The following is a 16,949-nucleotide window of genomic DNA, read 5'->3' as shown; positions in this document are numbered from 1 at the left end:
TTCTCTTGATGATTTGCTTTTCTTCTTGTACATATTATACTTGTTACTCTTATGCTCTTCCCATGTATGTACGTACTTGCTGAGAATTTTGGGTTAAAAATGAGAGACATGGAAATAGAGAAAGACAACCTCTTATATATATATATGAGAGTTGGTTATTATTCTCGTTAATATTGTTTTTAAAGAGAGGCTGCAGAAATTTCTATTACTTGGCAAATAAGACAAAAAAAAAAAACGTTCTTTTCTTCATTTTTATTTATTTTCTTTATTTATAGGTAAACAGAAAGAAACACAAAACGAAAGGGAAGTATAGGTAAGGGTGTTGTAGGGAACGTAAAGAGAAACTTTTTAGTTCTCTTATACTCAACTTCAAGACCACTGTATAGTGAAGAATATATATATATATATACCTAACGTAAAACCAGGTGTAAAAGCAAATACAAGTAAAGAATCCGAGAAGCATATTTACAATACAGAGAGAATAACGAAAAAAAAAAAGGAGTGAACCAAAACCGTAAAGAAAAAATTAAAAAAAAAATATATATAGCCAAAAACAAATGAATCGGGAAAATACTCGCTTGTTACGATTTCTTTTGGGATGTGGGTGTCTTTTAACACTCACACTCGCTGCCTCACAGGCGGAGGCCGTTACACTGGGATGTGAGAATGTTTGGACTGGCCCAAATGCAAACAATAGTATTTCCGATTGTCTCAAGAATAGAGATCGTATTGGAAAATATTGGCGATATTATGTGTATCCTGGATTTGCAGCTCTTTTCTTCGTACTATTGTTACTGTTGTTTCCATTCTTTTTCTTGTTTTGCATTTGTAATGGTTGCTGTTGCCGAAAAAATTGTTTCCCTACAAGCCCAGCCCAACACTATAATGGAAATTGTTTTTTATTTTTACCATCCGTTATAGCTATACTTTGGGGAGCTGGTGCCACTGTTGCTATTATTATGGGTGCCCATACCATGTATACAGGTGCCAGAGATGTAGAGAACGCGGCAAGAGAAAAAACGGCTCTCTACTTCAATAATACAGCAAATAATGTTTTAAAATATGCCTCATCTAATGCTACTAGTGGTGAAGAAGGAGGATCATCTGATGTACCTGCAGCTATTGTATCTGGTGTAAATGTCATGTTTGATGTTTCCGCGAAAATTATTAAAAATATTGATGACTTTGATGATAAATATTTTAAATATGTGAGGGACGCCGCTATTGTTTCTTATGCTCTTGGAGCATTACCCTTTATTTTATTATTATTTACACTTTTATTTGCCCTTAAACGTATTTCAAGGGGTGTACCTGCATGTTTCTCATGCATTTATTTCGTTGTGGCCCTTGTATTCTCCCTATTGGCTATTATCTTTCTTGGAGCGGCATATTTCGCCAGTGCGGCTAATGGAGAAATGGAAAAACAAATCAAGCGTCAATCTGGTGTCTTACAGTGGTATGTGGTTCCATACATGTCATCTCATTATATACCGGGATTGGTAACTCTGGATACGGCGCTACGTGGTCTCGTGACAGAGCGCTTACAGACATTCTGCACTTCTCTCAACAGTAAGTGTGATGCACTTCCGGATTTCACGGTGACGAAACCATTTTTCTGTGAAGCCCCCGTGGAGTGTGTGTCGAGCAGTCAGCTGATGGAGTTAATGCGCACAATGCCGGTGAAGGATCCAACACTGTGCACACCAGAGGCCTCCGACGCGCCCAGCGAGACTTCATGCACCGTCGCCACCTGCGAGACCCGCTGCGGGATGATGGGCGCCGATCCAAACGCCGTCACCGCGCGGAATGCCAGCGTGGAGGTCATGGGACTCCTGCGCGTTAGTAACAACGCCACCATCGCGGAGAACTTTGTGCGGCCACTGCAGGAGCCAAATGCGATTGCAGATACATTACTGTGGGCTGGCGCCTCACTGCCGGATGTGCGCGAGGGATTTTGGATGGCGGGAACGGGATACTTTATGGATACACTGATGCTCATACTCGGTCTCTGCGTTATGCTGCGTGGACGAACAGTGTGGGGTGATTATATGCCGAGAGATAAGAAGGCATAATTTATCACAGAAGGTATTGTACAAAAAAAAGAGAAAGAAAAAAAAAAAAAGGGCAAAGGGAAAGATTGTAAATATTAGTGAATGAGATAGAGAAGAAGAGAGGGAAAAAAGGAAAAGGAAAGGGATATTTGAATGTGTAAGAGGTCTAGAGAAGAAGAAGTAGAGGAACCAAGAAGAAGAGAGAGAGAGAGAAGAATACGAAGAAAAAAAAAGGGGGTAAGACACTCAATGCAAATAGAAAGGGAGAGATGTAAATGTATGTATATATATATATATATATATATATATGTGTGTGTGTGTGTGTCTGTGTTATTATTGTTGAGGTGATGGAACAATAAAGGAAGTGTTTGTTTTTTTTACTTGTAAACATACACATCTCTTTCCTTTTGTTCTCCCGATATTAGTAACGGGTTAAATTGAATAACAAAAAGACATAAAGATTGAGTGAACCAAAGTAGGAAGAATACATGGAGTGGAGACGTATTCGGCATGGTTTCTAGTACATGAAGTAAGAGTTTTCTTTTCTTTTTTCTTTTTTTTTTATTTAGATGACACTTTTCTTACCTCATATTGTGTATTTGTCTCTATGTATACCTATGTGTTCTTGTGAATGTGAAGAATGTTTTCATTTTCGGAGGGAGTTTCTCCACTTAGAAGGAAATAAAGGCAGGAGTAACTCCTATTCTTCAGCAAAGAAAACGGAAAACTCAAAAAAAAAAAAGAAAAAAAAAACAGGAAAGTTCCTCAACGAAAAAGTAGAGAGGACTTTATATATATATATATATATATGTATATATATATATATATAAATTATGCTTATTATTTGTGGGCTACTTCCATTGAAGTAAGTGATACGAAGCAACCTCAGAGTAGAGTGAAGGTTGTTATTGTTGTTGTTCCCTATGATTATATGTTTCCATCGTTTTTTTTTTTTTTTTTAATATTTGTTTTTGTAAATATTTTCTTTAGATGTGCACCACAACTTTTTTTTGTGTTTGTTAGTGTTACTCAACATATATATATATTTATATTTAAATATTTATATTTATATGTATGTTATTTTGGTCATTCTTTGTTTGTTCGTTTTTTCACTCCTCTCTTAGTTTATTTCGTCTCACTTTGTGCAATGCGGCGCGACGGTTTAATTTATACTGTGGTGTTATTGATTTTTATTTCTTTTTTATTTTATTTTTCATTGCCCTCTAATTTTCATTAGCAAACAAAAATAATAATGATCATAATCATAATGAGAAGAACAAGAAATTCCCTGATGATATCTCCTTTCCTTCTGTTTTTATATTTTCTCATTATCACTCCATTTTTCTCTTTCTCTTTTTCCCTCTTTCTTTTTTTTTTTTTTTCTTCTGTTTATTTCTTTTTTCACTCTCAGCGAAGCAGAGAACGGCATAGGCGGCCTCTGATGGACTTTGATGACTCCACAGACTCTGATGAACGAATGTCGGCAGCACACGAGCAACAAAGAAAAGAAGAAGAAGAAGAAGACTCGACATCATCGCAGAGTAGTACGATATCTTCCCCAATCATAAAATCCCAGAGAGTTCAACAAACACACAAGAAGAAAAATACTTCTTCTTCTATTTCTTCTTTATTTTCTTCCGCTGCTGAGCATGATAATGATAATGATAATATAATATCTGCTGCGGATGATGTGCAGACACTTGTGATTAAAGACCCATTGGAGGATGTGGAGAATGGTGTTCGGTCCTTATCATCATCCTCATTATTATTATTATCCCCAGAAGGAAAAGGAAGAGGAAGAGGAGAAGGAAGAGAAGGATGTGAAGAGTGTAGTGAACCTCTTCACCATCAATTAGTAGACGCTGAGGATGTGCAGCAGCGGCCATCGGCTCGTCACGGTTTAATCGCAGAGATGAGTACTGGACGTCTTGGAAGCACTGGAAGAGTTCCGGAAGAAGAAGAAGAAAAAGAAGAACATCAACAACAAAAAGAATATGATGATATGGAAGAAGAACGTGAAGTCTATGAAAATGATTTTGATGATAATAGAGGTTATGAAGAAGAAAAAGAGGAAGAAGATGAAGATGAAGAAGAATACGAAAAATATGAGGATGAAGAAGAGAGTTACGGTGATGATTATGATGATGATGATGATGATGATTATTATTATTATGAAGGTACAACAGCTGCTGCTACTGCTACTGCTGTGACGGCTCCTACAACAACAAATAATACTAATACTACGAACAGAATAGATGCTATCACTACAGTGCAGGATCAAGAGAGTGCTGTAGTGATAGAAACATCAAAAGATTGGGATCAGGCGCTTAGTCAAATGGAGATGATGGATACAACACTTATGACTCACTTTTACATTGGGTATGATTACTGTTGGGCAACCAATACAGGGGAAAATGAGGAATCTGCATATGAAACGGAAACTATGGTGAAAATGATATCACCTCTCTATATGAATCCAATACCGAAATCGAATGAAACCTATGCTGTAGAGAATAATAAAAATGAAAAAAAGGAAGAAAAAGAAAAAGATATAAAATCTCGAGAAATGACACTCACTACGTTAAAATGCCTCGCATCACATATTTTATCAATGCAAGACGCCCTTGCAGAAGAGGGATTGACTGTTGATAACTCACAACGGAGAAAACAGCAACTGGCAGATGAATATATGGGAGGAGGAGGAGGAGGAGGAAGTACTGATGTGAATCCTCGAAATATAATTTCTCGTGGTATTCACTCTGTTCATGTGGATTCTTCTTGTCGTTTGATAGGTGTATTAGATGTTGATACTTGTTCTGTGAGTTTATCTGATGTTATTGCTTTCAGTGATCGTCCATTCTCTCAAGAGGAATTAGTGGCACTTCTTAAATCTATTATAGGAAAAGTAAGTGCATTACATAATGCTGGATTTGTTCATGGTTGTCTACATGGTGGAAATATTCTCTGTTGTACAGATGATGGACGAACTGTATTAACAGGAGTTTCTGGTATTATGAGTAATCCACTACTTCCTGCAGATCCTTCTTTTATTTCTCCACGCCTTGCAGCAGCAATGCAACCACTTGTGGATCGTGTGTGGAGTTATGAGAAAGATATGGGTAATGGTGAAACATTTCCATGGGCATCAGATCCAGAATTTCATCGTGGATTATTAGAATTATACGGTTGCGGAGATGAAAGTGAAATGCGACCACGTAGTTCAGATGATGTGTATGCTATTGGTATTATTACACTATCTTGCTTATTTGGGGTTCCACCTTTTCATTTCGCAACACTAAAGGAAGTTGTTGAGGTTTTGGTCCCTTATTATTATGATTGTAAAAGTTGTAATAACAGTAATAGTAGTAGAGGCAGCAGTGATACATCCTTATTAGGAATGGTATTCACAAGCAGTTACGCAATGCGATGGTTTAAACTTGCAGGTTATTCAGAGGAATTTATAGATACAGCATTAGATTTTGTAGAGACTTGTCTCCGTGCTGGTGTGGGTGAAACAATAGGATCAGTGGAAATGGCAGGTGATTTACTTCAACATTCTTTTTTTGTGAAGTATCCTATTGTTGGAAAAATAGATGGTAACAGTGAAATAGGAAGTAATAATAATAATAATAATAATAATAATAATAATAATAAAGAAGAAGAAGAAAATGTAGATGATGTAGATGAAACTGTGTGTATAGATGGTATTATTCATTATCTTGTATACCCAATATTTGCTGTCCTTGGAAATACAAAGAAAGATTGTGGTACAACACCAATGATGACACGATTATACCGTAATTCTATCTTCGCTGCTCGTTGGGATGCATTACAGTTTGGAGTAAAGTGTGATGCACATAATAATGAACTTTTCTTTGGAGATGCCGTAGGTGTTTTATGGCCTTATTTAGATAGACAAATTCCTAAATGGTGTAGTTACAATGGTTTAGGTAATCAACGAGAACCAAAATGGTCTAGTTTGTTGTATCGTGCCTCACGAAAAAGAAGATTTTCCTTATCTGAAATTGAAGGTAAAGATGATCCAATATCTACATTACTTACTTTAGCAGATAAAAAGGATATGCAATTTAATCATGAGAATCGAACATTTATGTATAATGAGAAATGTAATAAGCATCTTATTCTTCAACGTGAGGAACTACCTAGTGAATATCGAAACTTTATGGATACTCTTACTCTTTGTGATTTAGAAGATTGTGTAGTAGAGATATTTGCGGGGTTTCGCTTTATTGTTTTACGCAATATACGACGTTGTCAAATATATCTTGGTCCATGTTTTTATTGTTACTGTGATGAAGTATCTTATTGTAATCCTATTGCAGTGGCAAGTGTTCATTTGCTTATGAATGGTGTTTCTCATGTAAAGTTTAACTATAGCGGTTTAACAGCACCGCGATGTCCGGATGGTCAACGATTACCACAAGATGTATCTATTACACCTTATACTGTTGCTTATACGGGTATAAGTGCAGACTTTGCTGCGCTTGCAGTTCCACAGGAACATATTGGAGGCATCTCAACATTATTTACAGAACCTGAATCCAGTACTACTATTAATACTACTAATAGTAATACTAATACTACTACTAGTAACACAGTTGAGAGAATATTAAAGTTTCCTAAAACGTTACGTGGAGGATTTGATTTTCCCTATTCCCATGCGTTAGCGGCCTATAGTACACGTTTTATACATGAACATGATGGTGTGAGTGATGTCTTTCTCTTCCCAACAGAGGTAACAGGGAAGAGTGTTCGTATTGCACACATTCATGGTGGTGAACCTCCCGGTCCACATATTACGAGTGGCTTTTCTTCTGATATCACCCGTCAGCCATCATGGATTAATCACAAGGATGAATCCGAAGAAAAAGAAATAGAATCTGAAGCCATACGTTACCCGGTGGTATGTGTGTTGGATGTAGTGAGTGACTGTGTGGTGTCGGACTGTTCACGGTGTACAATTGTACTGCTTGGATCATGTGAGTTAGTGACACTGCGGCGTTGTGTGTCTGTGCGTTTTATTCTCACCGCACGAACGGTGGAGATGCGGGACTGCACGGCGGTGTGGATCGACGCCGTGGTGGCCGACAACGTCCTGCTGGAGTACTGCCGCGGTGTGCGGTTGGCGCCGCTGGTGTTTCGCAGCCCACAGTGCCGTGCTTGGCGGTATGCCCTTCAAAGCGGCGATACCACCGACCGGTTTAATTTTGCCCAAACAATAGAGAATGAGGATAGTGATAGTGATAATAGTGAGGATAGTGATTATTATGAAGAGGAAGATGATGAAGAAGAGAATGCGGTACGGCGAGGGGAAGTGGAGTTGTGTGAATGTGATGATGTCCAACTGGAGCCTCGGGCCACTGTTTTGTCTATTGGGGGTAGAATTGGTAAAAGAGCACAAGTGGCCAAATGGAAATTGACGCCGTTGATGCAACAATTATGGGGATCTCAACATTCCTTATCTTTATCCCCCTTGACAGAAGGAAAAGAAGAAGTGGAAGAAGATGAATATGAAGAATATAATAATAATAATAATAATAATAATAATAATAATAATAATAATAATAAAGATAAAGAGGGAATATCTGGATGGGCAACGACTCCATCACCTGTGCGTCTACATGATATGTTTAATGTATCAATATTTAGAGTTCCAGAGACACTAAATATACGTGAAAGAACAACAAGAAAAAGAAAAAGTAGAGGAAATGATACGATGGAGGAATTACCCTTAATAGATGTCGTACTGGAACGTTTAGTAGTGGGCGTTGTCCATCTCTCAGAGGCAGTAGGAACATTATTTGTACATAAATGTGTAGGTCCTCTTGAAATTATTGTCTGTGCTGCTCGTTCTGTTATTATGGAATCCTGCGAACACGTCACTCTGCAGACGTCGTGTAAACAATTCACTGCCATTGACTGTCGTGCCTGTCATTCCGCCTTGCATGTCAATACACCACCGCGTTATATAGATTGTACAGATATGCAAACTTCTACTTTAAATATTACTTCAGAAAACTATGAAGACTTTCTTCATCGAACGGATGTAAAGGTAGACGTTAATCGCTTTGATGAACCAGAATTACTTTTATCACGTACCTCATCACTCTTCAGAGAAAAAGGAACGGAGAACTTTTCTTTACCATATAATTCTACTTCAGATACTTACACACAATGGACATTACCAGAAGTAAACTCTATTGATTCATACACTGCGGCATTATCTGTACTGCAGCGTCCGTTAACTATAGTTCCACCGCTGCCCGCTACTTGTGTGGGATTGAAGGATGCGCCATTCCTTGGACCTTTTGAAGATCGTGTGAACTCTGAATTGGCAAAACGAACCTCTTTTGAAACGGATATTATTTCAGCACTTTTATTTCTCTCAGAGCCAAAGAAGGAAAATAAGGAAAAACATGATAATATGGTGTTATCAGGAGATTCAAAATTGATATCAGATGTTAAGAACGAGAAGAACTCGATAAACCAAATACAACACGGAGTTACGATGGCACTGACAAGTGAAACTGTGAAGGAAGAACGACATGTGGATCCTTTTCTTAGTTCTGTTGAGACTGAGACAAAAGAGCTTCCCATTGCCACTATTCTTCCTGCTACTGTGAATTCTACTGGTGGTAAGGATAAGGATAATAATGATGCTAATATGTTGGATTCTGATCGACTGCATTCTTCTCAAAAAACGCCTCGCGCAATGTTATCACAACAACTTGGCTCTAGTAGTTGCAGCAGTATTAGTAGGAATAGACGTAATCGTCGTGGAGATGGTTTTAGTCGTGCAGTCGATGATGAAGACGAGGAGGAAGAAGAAGAAGAAGATGCGAATGGTGGAAGTATAATGAATGATGATGATGCTGTACATGGGAGAGTGGAACCCCAGAAGGAGACACGGAGTGTAAAAGCCACAACTTCTCAAGAGGCCGAATATGAATATATCAGCTCCGGTACCCCTTTGAACAATGGAGGAACCTTAACAATAACAACAACAACAACACCAACAAGATCAATAGCAACAGCAATAGCAACAGTGGCTGAAGAAGAAGAAGAGGAAGAAGAAAAAGAAGAAAAAGAGAAACATGGGAAAGAGAAGGATGATGGTGAAGAAGATGGTGCAAAAATGGATAAGAAGGAGGAGAAGGATGTGAAGGGAAATGGGAAGAATTCTCCTACTGCCGCTGAAGATAGATTGCCAGAGGAGCCCGTCAACCACACAAGTAGGAATAATAATAATAATAATAATAATAATAATAATAATAATAATAATAATAATAATAATAATACAGAGCTGGAGAGGGTTGAGTCCACTGAGCCTGCAGAGATGATGCCCATGAAAAAGTATTCACCATCAGACTTTATTATTGCCGCCCATCCGGAAGATGAGGAAATGATACGATCTGTTATGCAGCAAGTGGCCGCCAGGCGTGCGGTGTTTTTCTCTGCACATTGTTCATCAGATAATGTCTCCTTTTCCTACAAGAATTCAACAGTGGAACTGCAGAAACGGGTGGAGAATGCTTTAGTAAAGCTTAAAAGTCTTCTCAAGTAATTTGCTCTCTTCTCTACTAATCTGTTACTCACTTTCTCAGAAGTTAAAATGAATTATTTGTATGCTTTTTCTGCTTTTTTTGGTTTTTGATTATACGTTTGTTTGTGCTAACACTCACACTATGAAAATCCCTTTTTCGGTTTTTTTTTTTTTTTTTTTTTTTTTTTTTCATTTTTTTCTGCTGCTGCTGCTGCTAACCACATTCTCTTGAATGTTTGTGTGTTCCTTTTTATGCTCTTCTGCGTTTTTTTTTTTTTTTTTTTGCTTCTTTGGTCGTTACTGTTCGTGGTGGTTTTGTCTATTCACGTATTTTTATACAAAGTGTGCAGAGGATCATAACAAGAGTGTGATTTTGTAGAAAGAGAGAAATATAGATAGATAGATAAAGAGAATAAGTTCAAGTGAGAGGAAGACGTGAATGAGAAGTATTCTCTGTTTTGGAAAAGAAAAGAGAAAAAAAAAAAACGGTACTTATTAGTGATATCACGGGGGCTGAATGTATTCTAGCTCTACTCTTATTATTCTCTCATGTCTTTTTTTTTCTTTTGTAATATTCTTTCGGTCATCAAGGTGGAGCCGTAGCTGGCTTTTTTTTTTTTTCTTCTTTTTCGGATGAATTATTTGAATGCCTTCTGCTTTGATTTCCTTTTTTTTCTTTTTTCTTGTCTTCTTCTTTTCTTTATATTTTCTCTTCTGTGTTGAATAGAAATATTCATACATTAGGAAATAAATACGTTAAGAAAGTGTAAAAAAAAAAAGGTGGGGAATCTGCTTCTGTGAAGCATTAGAAACTGGCGTACTCTGCAGTAGTAAGACTCACAGCAGACTACAGAACACCAATAGTAATAAGAGGAATCGTTCTGGTGTTTACCCCCTTTTTTTTCATACAAATACAAATACTATAGTTCTTTGTAGAGTGAGTATAAGAGAAAGAAAAAGAAAAAGAGAGAAAGTGTGTGTGTGTTGCTTTTATATTCTTTAGGGGAAATTGTTACAGGAAGAAATACCCAAAGAAATTGTAGGAAGGAAAGAAACCCCAATTTGGTGGGTATCACATATTATATATATATATATATTATTATTATTATAGGTCTATTTTTTATTTTTATTATTATTATTACTATTTGAAAGTGATTTCGTCTGTATTTTTGTGTACTCTTTGAGTATCGAAGCAATATTTGTATACGAGATGTTTAAGAACTATCTACGTAAGTGCTCTATTTTGAGAAAATCCAATTCATCTACTGCGGCGAATGTGGGTCAACCCATAGGAACACCAGAAAGTGAAGAGAACACAGAGGAATTCCCTCCTCCTCCTCCTCTTCCTCCTCCTATTGTTGTTGATGATGATAATAATTATGATGATGATGATTATGATAATAATTATGCAGCTGTTACTGCGGCTCCTTTAAAGGTGGAGAAAAGAGAAGGAGAAGTAAGTGAATATACATCAGAGTTAAATAATGAAGATATCTCTTCTATACAAGAACAGCAACAGCAGCAACTACAACAACAACTACAACAACAAGCTATACCTCTGCGAAGAATTGATGTTTATGAACATACAATCGTACCTACTGGTGATGAGTGTAGTGAAAGCGAGAATAATGATAATAATGACGATGACTTCATATTTGAGGAAGAACAGAAGCATCCTTTGAATACTCTAAAGACATCAAATCCTGCTGTAGCTGTATTGTTTAGCGGCAATGATAACAAAGATGCCACTAACAATAATAATAATAATAATAATAATAATAATAATAATAATAACTGTGGTAGTATTAGCAGCAGCAGCAGTAATAGTAAGAGGAGTCTTTGTAGTAATAATGATTTTCGCATGACATATGGATTAACAGAGCGTGAGGGGTTAGTACATCTCCCCAGATATCCATCAAAACCTCGAGACATAGCCACACTTTCGCCGCCCTCCACTGGAGAACATCCACTCACAGATAAATCATTATCAGGACAGTCTCAACAACAGGAAGAAGAAGAAGAAGAAGAAGAAGAAGAAGAAAAGATAGATCCGATTCCTTTTACACAAAAAATAAGTGTAGCGATACCTAATGATCGTTTATCATTTTTATACTATGATGATGATGATGATGATACCGAGGTGACAGGCAGTACACTGGATGAACCCATGACACCACAAAGTTATTCTTCTATTATGAGAAGCAATGAGTGGAAGAAGTGGAGCACTACGAATCTTAATAGTGGTACTACTGGCAATAAGCAAACACTTGGTGGATTTGGAAATAGTGTAAGCATGTATCCAAGACAACGGAAAACTGGAAGTATGAATGCATCATGTTCTCTTAGTTTGAATTGTTCCAGTACAACCTCTAGTCGTTATCGTGCTGGATCGGAACCACGACAAAGTGATTCCATGAATGTAGAGATGGGTTTACATAACGGTGAATATGGAAAACCACCTTTTCCTGTTATGATTTCCAATTCTATGGAATTCACTCAACGTAGTTATTATGGCTCAAACAATTTTTCAGGTGATTGTAAAGATATGGAGAGTCCTACAGAAATTCGCCGTCGTGATTCTTCACGTCTCTCACAGGTTTCTGTACTTCCCCCAGAACCGAAGGAACTAACAAATGTAAATGTTGGTCGTCTACGTTCAGTTTCCCTAAAAGGGCATGTGTTGGAAAGTAGTTCTGTCGATAAACAGCCAGTTGGTAATTATCAAAAGTTATTGAATGATAAGTATGTCATTTATTCTAAATGGAATCTTGGCGAGGGATCCTATTCAAAAGTACTGCTCTGTTATAATCTGGAGGATGAGGTGTATTATGCAATGAAGGTGTTGGATCGTGTACGATTGCAGCGAAAAGGATTAGGTGTAGATTGTGCCTTACATAAAGTACGTCGTGAAATTGCGATTATGAAAAAACTACAACATCGTAATATTATTAAACTTGTTGAGGTGATTGATGATCCACGTAGTAGAAAGATTTATCTCGTTTTAGAACTTGCTGAACATGGTGAGATTATGTCTCTACGGGATGATGGTACAGTAATTCCAATTGATGGAAGCACAACACTTCCAGAAGAGGAGGTGGTACGTGTGATGCGGAGTATTGTGAGTGCGGCGATGTATGCCCATCATCTTGGTATTGCCCATCGTGATATTAAACCACAAAATATTTTACTCACTGCAGAGGGAGATGTGAAATTGTCGGATTTTGGGGTTTCCATCATTGTAGATGATTCCTCTGCACGGGTGCGGCGGGAAGGAAGTGTGGCATTTCTACCACCAGAGATGCTGATATCATCGGAAGTCCAAGTAGCTCCATCGGCAGATTATGTACACTCAGAGTGGTGTAGGAATAAGAATGATAATGATAATGATAATAATAATAACAACATTATCAACAAGAAGCATAGTCAAGGTATACCCATCTCAACAGCAGCAGTAGCAGCAACAGCAAGAACAACAACAACAACAACAGCAGTAGATATTACAGGGGAGTCTACAATGGAAACAACTCCAATCCGTAATGTAATGCGTGCGTGTAGTTCGTGTACTGCTCTTTGCAAATGCGGTGGAGAAATAAAAGAAGAAAAAGAAAAAGAAGCGGTGGCCCATCCGGCATCAGCGCCGGTGTTTCCTCAGGCGTGGGCCACTGCTGCCCACACATGGATATTAGGAAATAATAACAATAACAATAATAACAATAACAATAATAACACCGCAGTGCCCGCACCGCAAGTGGATCTCTTTAAAGCTGATGTGTTTTCTCTCGGAGTGACGGCCTTCGTTCTTTTGATGGGCCGCCTGCCGTGGCGAGCGCATGATGTGCGTTCGCAGTTAGAGGCTATACTTGCCGAGAGTGATCCGTTTAAGGTGGAGTTTGAAAAGGCCTATGCTGAAATGAAGAAGAAGAAAAAGGAGGTAGTGGTGGAATCTTTAGAAGGAGGAAAAGGAAGAAAATTAAAAAAAGAATTGGTGGAGGAATTATTTTCACCTATATGTAAAGAAGTTTTACCAGATTTCCAGAAGAAACATGATGAGTGTTTGTTGAATCATGTTAAGATCCCACAACTCCATAAGTGTTGTGAAAATGTAGTCACACCATCTACCAATGAGAAGGGAAATCTTTGTACGCAGTTGGGTGAATCCCCAATACCGTCTATTATAAAAGTGAATAAGGATGAAATGCTAATAGATAGCAGTGAAACTGAACAACAAATATTAAAGAAAACAACACCATATTTTCAATCATTTCAGCATACATGTGAAGTTTCACCATCTGCATGGGAATCTGATACCTCACATCATCGTATAAACTTTATCCATGAGGGTAGTAACAGTAGTACTGTCACAACTGCTGGGTTAACACCTTATGGAAGTTCACAAACTTATTATACTCAACGAACACGCTCTTCTACAAGAAGTGGTGAAATCCCAACAGCTGTTCCAATCATATTTGTGAATCCTACACGAGATCGACATACATCTAGTACTCAAATAGATTCCATGTTGAATACAAGTGCCTGTTCATCCCTTAGTCCAAAGTTACCAAAGAGTCTTAAACAAGGTAGTCAAGGTGGAGGAGAGTCCGGGTTTATTCGCTCAGAGGATGTTATACTAGAGGAGGTCTCGTCTTTACGAGAGAGAGATGAAGGGATAGAAGTTCCCAACATTACAATGAAATCATTTGGAATGCAAAAAGAATCCCCTTCTTTTTCCTGTGATCAACATATTCTGACTCCTACTACTACGACTACAAGTAATACTGATGGGGTGAATGCTACTATGGGTTCTGTTACTATAATGGTAGAAGGTAACGAGAAAATGGCAGAGAAGCAAACTGGAAATGTACCAGAGGAACAACTAAGCTATTTACCAGCAACAAAAACAAAAGGAGAAATCTCAGCTCATGCGATTGACTTTATCCGCTGTTGTTTAAAGGTAGATCCCTCGGAACGAAGTACTATGTTTGATCTGTACAATCATCCATGGATACAGGAATTAATTGCAAGTGAAAAGGAAACAGATAACCATTCGTCTCCTATTTTTCCTTGTGATGAAACTCATTGTTTACATAATAACGATGATAATAATAACAATAATAAGGATTACCATGGAATAGTAAGAGAGAATCATGGTCTTTCCAATATGAATAGTACTTTAAGTCACGTAAAGAGAGAGGGATCAACAACAGATTTATCTAAAGATGATATAATAACGAAATTAGTGAGCTCTGAAGAGGTAAAAGCAACTCCATTTGTATGTATGACGAATAATGATAATGATATTATCAATAGTACAACTAATAAGGTCTTTGATGATAAATACGAATTAGAGTTATCAGGAGTACCTGAAATAACTGATATGCATATCTCTGGGGACTCTAATATTATAAATTCAGAAGGTTTATATAATTCTTTTGTACATCATTCCACAGATGCGATTCTATCACCATTGCCCACTGTATTTAGACCTTCTGATTCCAATCAAGCTGTATCTACAAGTACAGTTACCGTATCTGCACTAACATCACCAGTGAATAGCTGCGCTGAGCACAACCGAATAGAAGCATCGCCCACTACAGTGTGCCAACCTCATCTTTTTCAACTCAATCATCATCATCATCTCAACAACAACAACAACAACAACAACAACAATATCAATGACAACAGCAACAATAGTAGTAGTCATAATAACAATGCTACTAGCATTATCAGCAGTTGGAGCAGCTACAATAATAATAATAATAATCAGAATAGTCAGAGTAATAACAATGAAGATCCCATCATCAATAGCAGCAGTAATAATGATTATGAATACCATACCGGCTATGCAATGTCGGCGGATTTGGCGTCTGCAGTAACGCACGCAACGGCGAGTACACGACTACTGCGGGGATATGAAGAAATTGCCGTTCCGTGTTCACTCGCCGCCCGACTGCGGGGCCGCCATTCACTGCGGTACAGTTGTGATGATAGTTGTATGCAATCACGTGTGCTCACGAACATATCATTGCAGACCCTCAGCAGTGCGGAGGATGTCTCCCCTCACAGCCGCACTGCGGCCATCCATGGAGAGATGGAGGATAGGAGAGAAGTGGATCTTCATCCTCACAAGAGTAATGAAACAGAGAAGAACAATAAAGAGAAGATAAAGAGAAATCATCATCATCATCATCATCATCATCATCAAGGTAAAAACAAAAATACGACTGAATACGTGGGAGATAAGGGGTTTAGTAGAGGATGCAGTGGTGTTGCTACTTCTCATTTGGCAGGGGATGGGTGTCCGTTCCCCCTTCTACCATCTACAGAAGATTCTCCTTTGAGTATTCCACAAGGGAAAGAAGAGTCACATCATAAACATAATTTTAGTGATCAACATCAACATTATCATTATTATCATCGACGCTGTTTCTCTTGTCCTAATTAATGTGCCTATTATCTTTTACGTGAGAACTTGCGATATATATATATATATATATATATATATATATATATTTATGTATGTATTTATGTGTCTATGTGCTTATGAATGTATTTAAATATATGTGTGTATCTTTATGTGTAGGAATTGTATACGAATTCACTTCTTTTTTTTTTGTTTTTTTGTTTCTCTTAATAAAACAAGAAAATAAGAAAGGAGTTGGACTGTAATTTCGTAGACACTTAACATAGAAGGAAAGGAGAGAAAAAAGGATGAACTTCAGAACAGAAGGGCGCAGTGTAGAAAGCGTCATGTTATGAAGTTATTATGATTACTATTATTATTGTTATTATTATTTCTGTTTTTTTACTTTCCTGTTTGAAACAGATCGTTCAGCTTGACCGACAGTGAACGAAGAATAAGTCCCGGATAGAATATAGAACGAAAAAAAAAATCTGAATTACAGTACAGGTTGGTTCTCTTTCTTTCTTTGTTTTTTTTTTTCTTCTTTTTTTCTTTCTCTACGACTTATTCTTCGATGTCGTTGTTTTTTCATCGTTATATATATATATATATGAAATGTATACATTATAAACACAACACATGCTTTTTTTTCTTTATTTCCCTAACACATACATACATACATATATAGAAAGAGAGGGAGTGTGTATGAATGTATGTATATATGTTAGTTTATTCCCTACCCCTTTTTTTCTCTTCCTGCTTTTATTACTATTATCTAAGAAAAAAAAGAGGAAAACAAGAATGAATTTTTTTAAGCTCATGGTAGTATTATCCATTTCTTCTTCTTGTTTGCTCTTTAGTAGTAAATGTATACTTATACGATACAGCAAAGAGAGAGAGAGAAAGAAAGAATGGAATAAAACGATTAAGATAA

General features: G+C 37.3%; 3 protein-coding genes across 3 annotated transcripts; all 3 read left to right on the top strand.

The window, feature by feature from the left end:
* Positions 1-557: 557 nt before the first annotated feature.
* TM35_000032290 (uncharacterized protein) lies at positions 558-2,072 on the top strand (the record flags this gene model as incomplete). Its single annotated transcript, XM_029021996.1, has 1 exon — positions 558-2,072. One exon carries the CDS (start codon positions 558-560, stop codon positions 2,070-2,072), a length of 1,515 nt encoding a protein of 504 aa, XP_028886542.1.
* Positions 2,073-3,492: 1,420 nt separating this feature from the next.
* On the top strand, positions 3,493-9,636 carry TM35_000032280 (uncharacterized protein; the record flags this gene model as incomplete). The annotated part of the gene is made up of 1 exon (XM_029021995.1): positions 3,493-9,636. One exon carries the CDS (start codon positions 3,493-3,495, stop codon positions 9,634-9,636), a length of 6,144 nt encoding a protein of 2,047 aa, XP_028886541.1.
* Positions 9,637-10,825: 1,189 nt separating this feature from the next.
* On the top strand, positions 10,826-16,057 carry TM35_000032270 (protein kinase; the record flags this gene model as incomplete). Its single annotated transcript, XM_029021994.1, has 1 exon — positions 10,826-16,057. The coding sequence occupies one exon, from the start codon at positions 10,826-10,828 to the stop codon at positions 16,055-16,057; it is 5,232 nt and encodes a 1,743-aa protein (XP_028886540.1).
* Positions 16,058-16,949: the final 892 nt, after the last annotated feature.

This window comes from Trypanosoma theileri (genome assembly GCF_002087225.1).
Source record: "Trypanosoma theileri isolate Edinburgh chromosome Unknown TM35_Tth_3_V1, whole genome shotgun sequence".
NCBI classification, from domain to species: Eukaryota; Euglenozoa; class Kinetoplastea; order Trypanosomatida; family Trypanosomatidae; genus Trypanosoma; species Trypanosoma theileri.
This window is presented reverse-complemented; position numbering and strand designations above follow the sequence as displayed.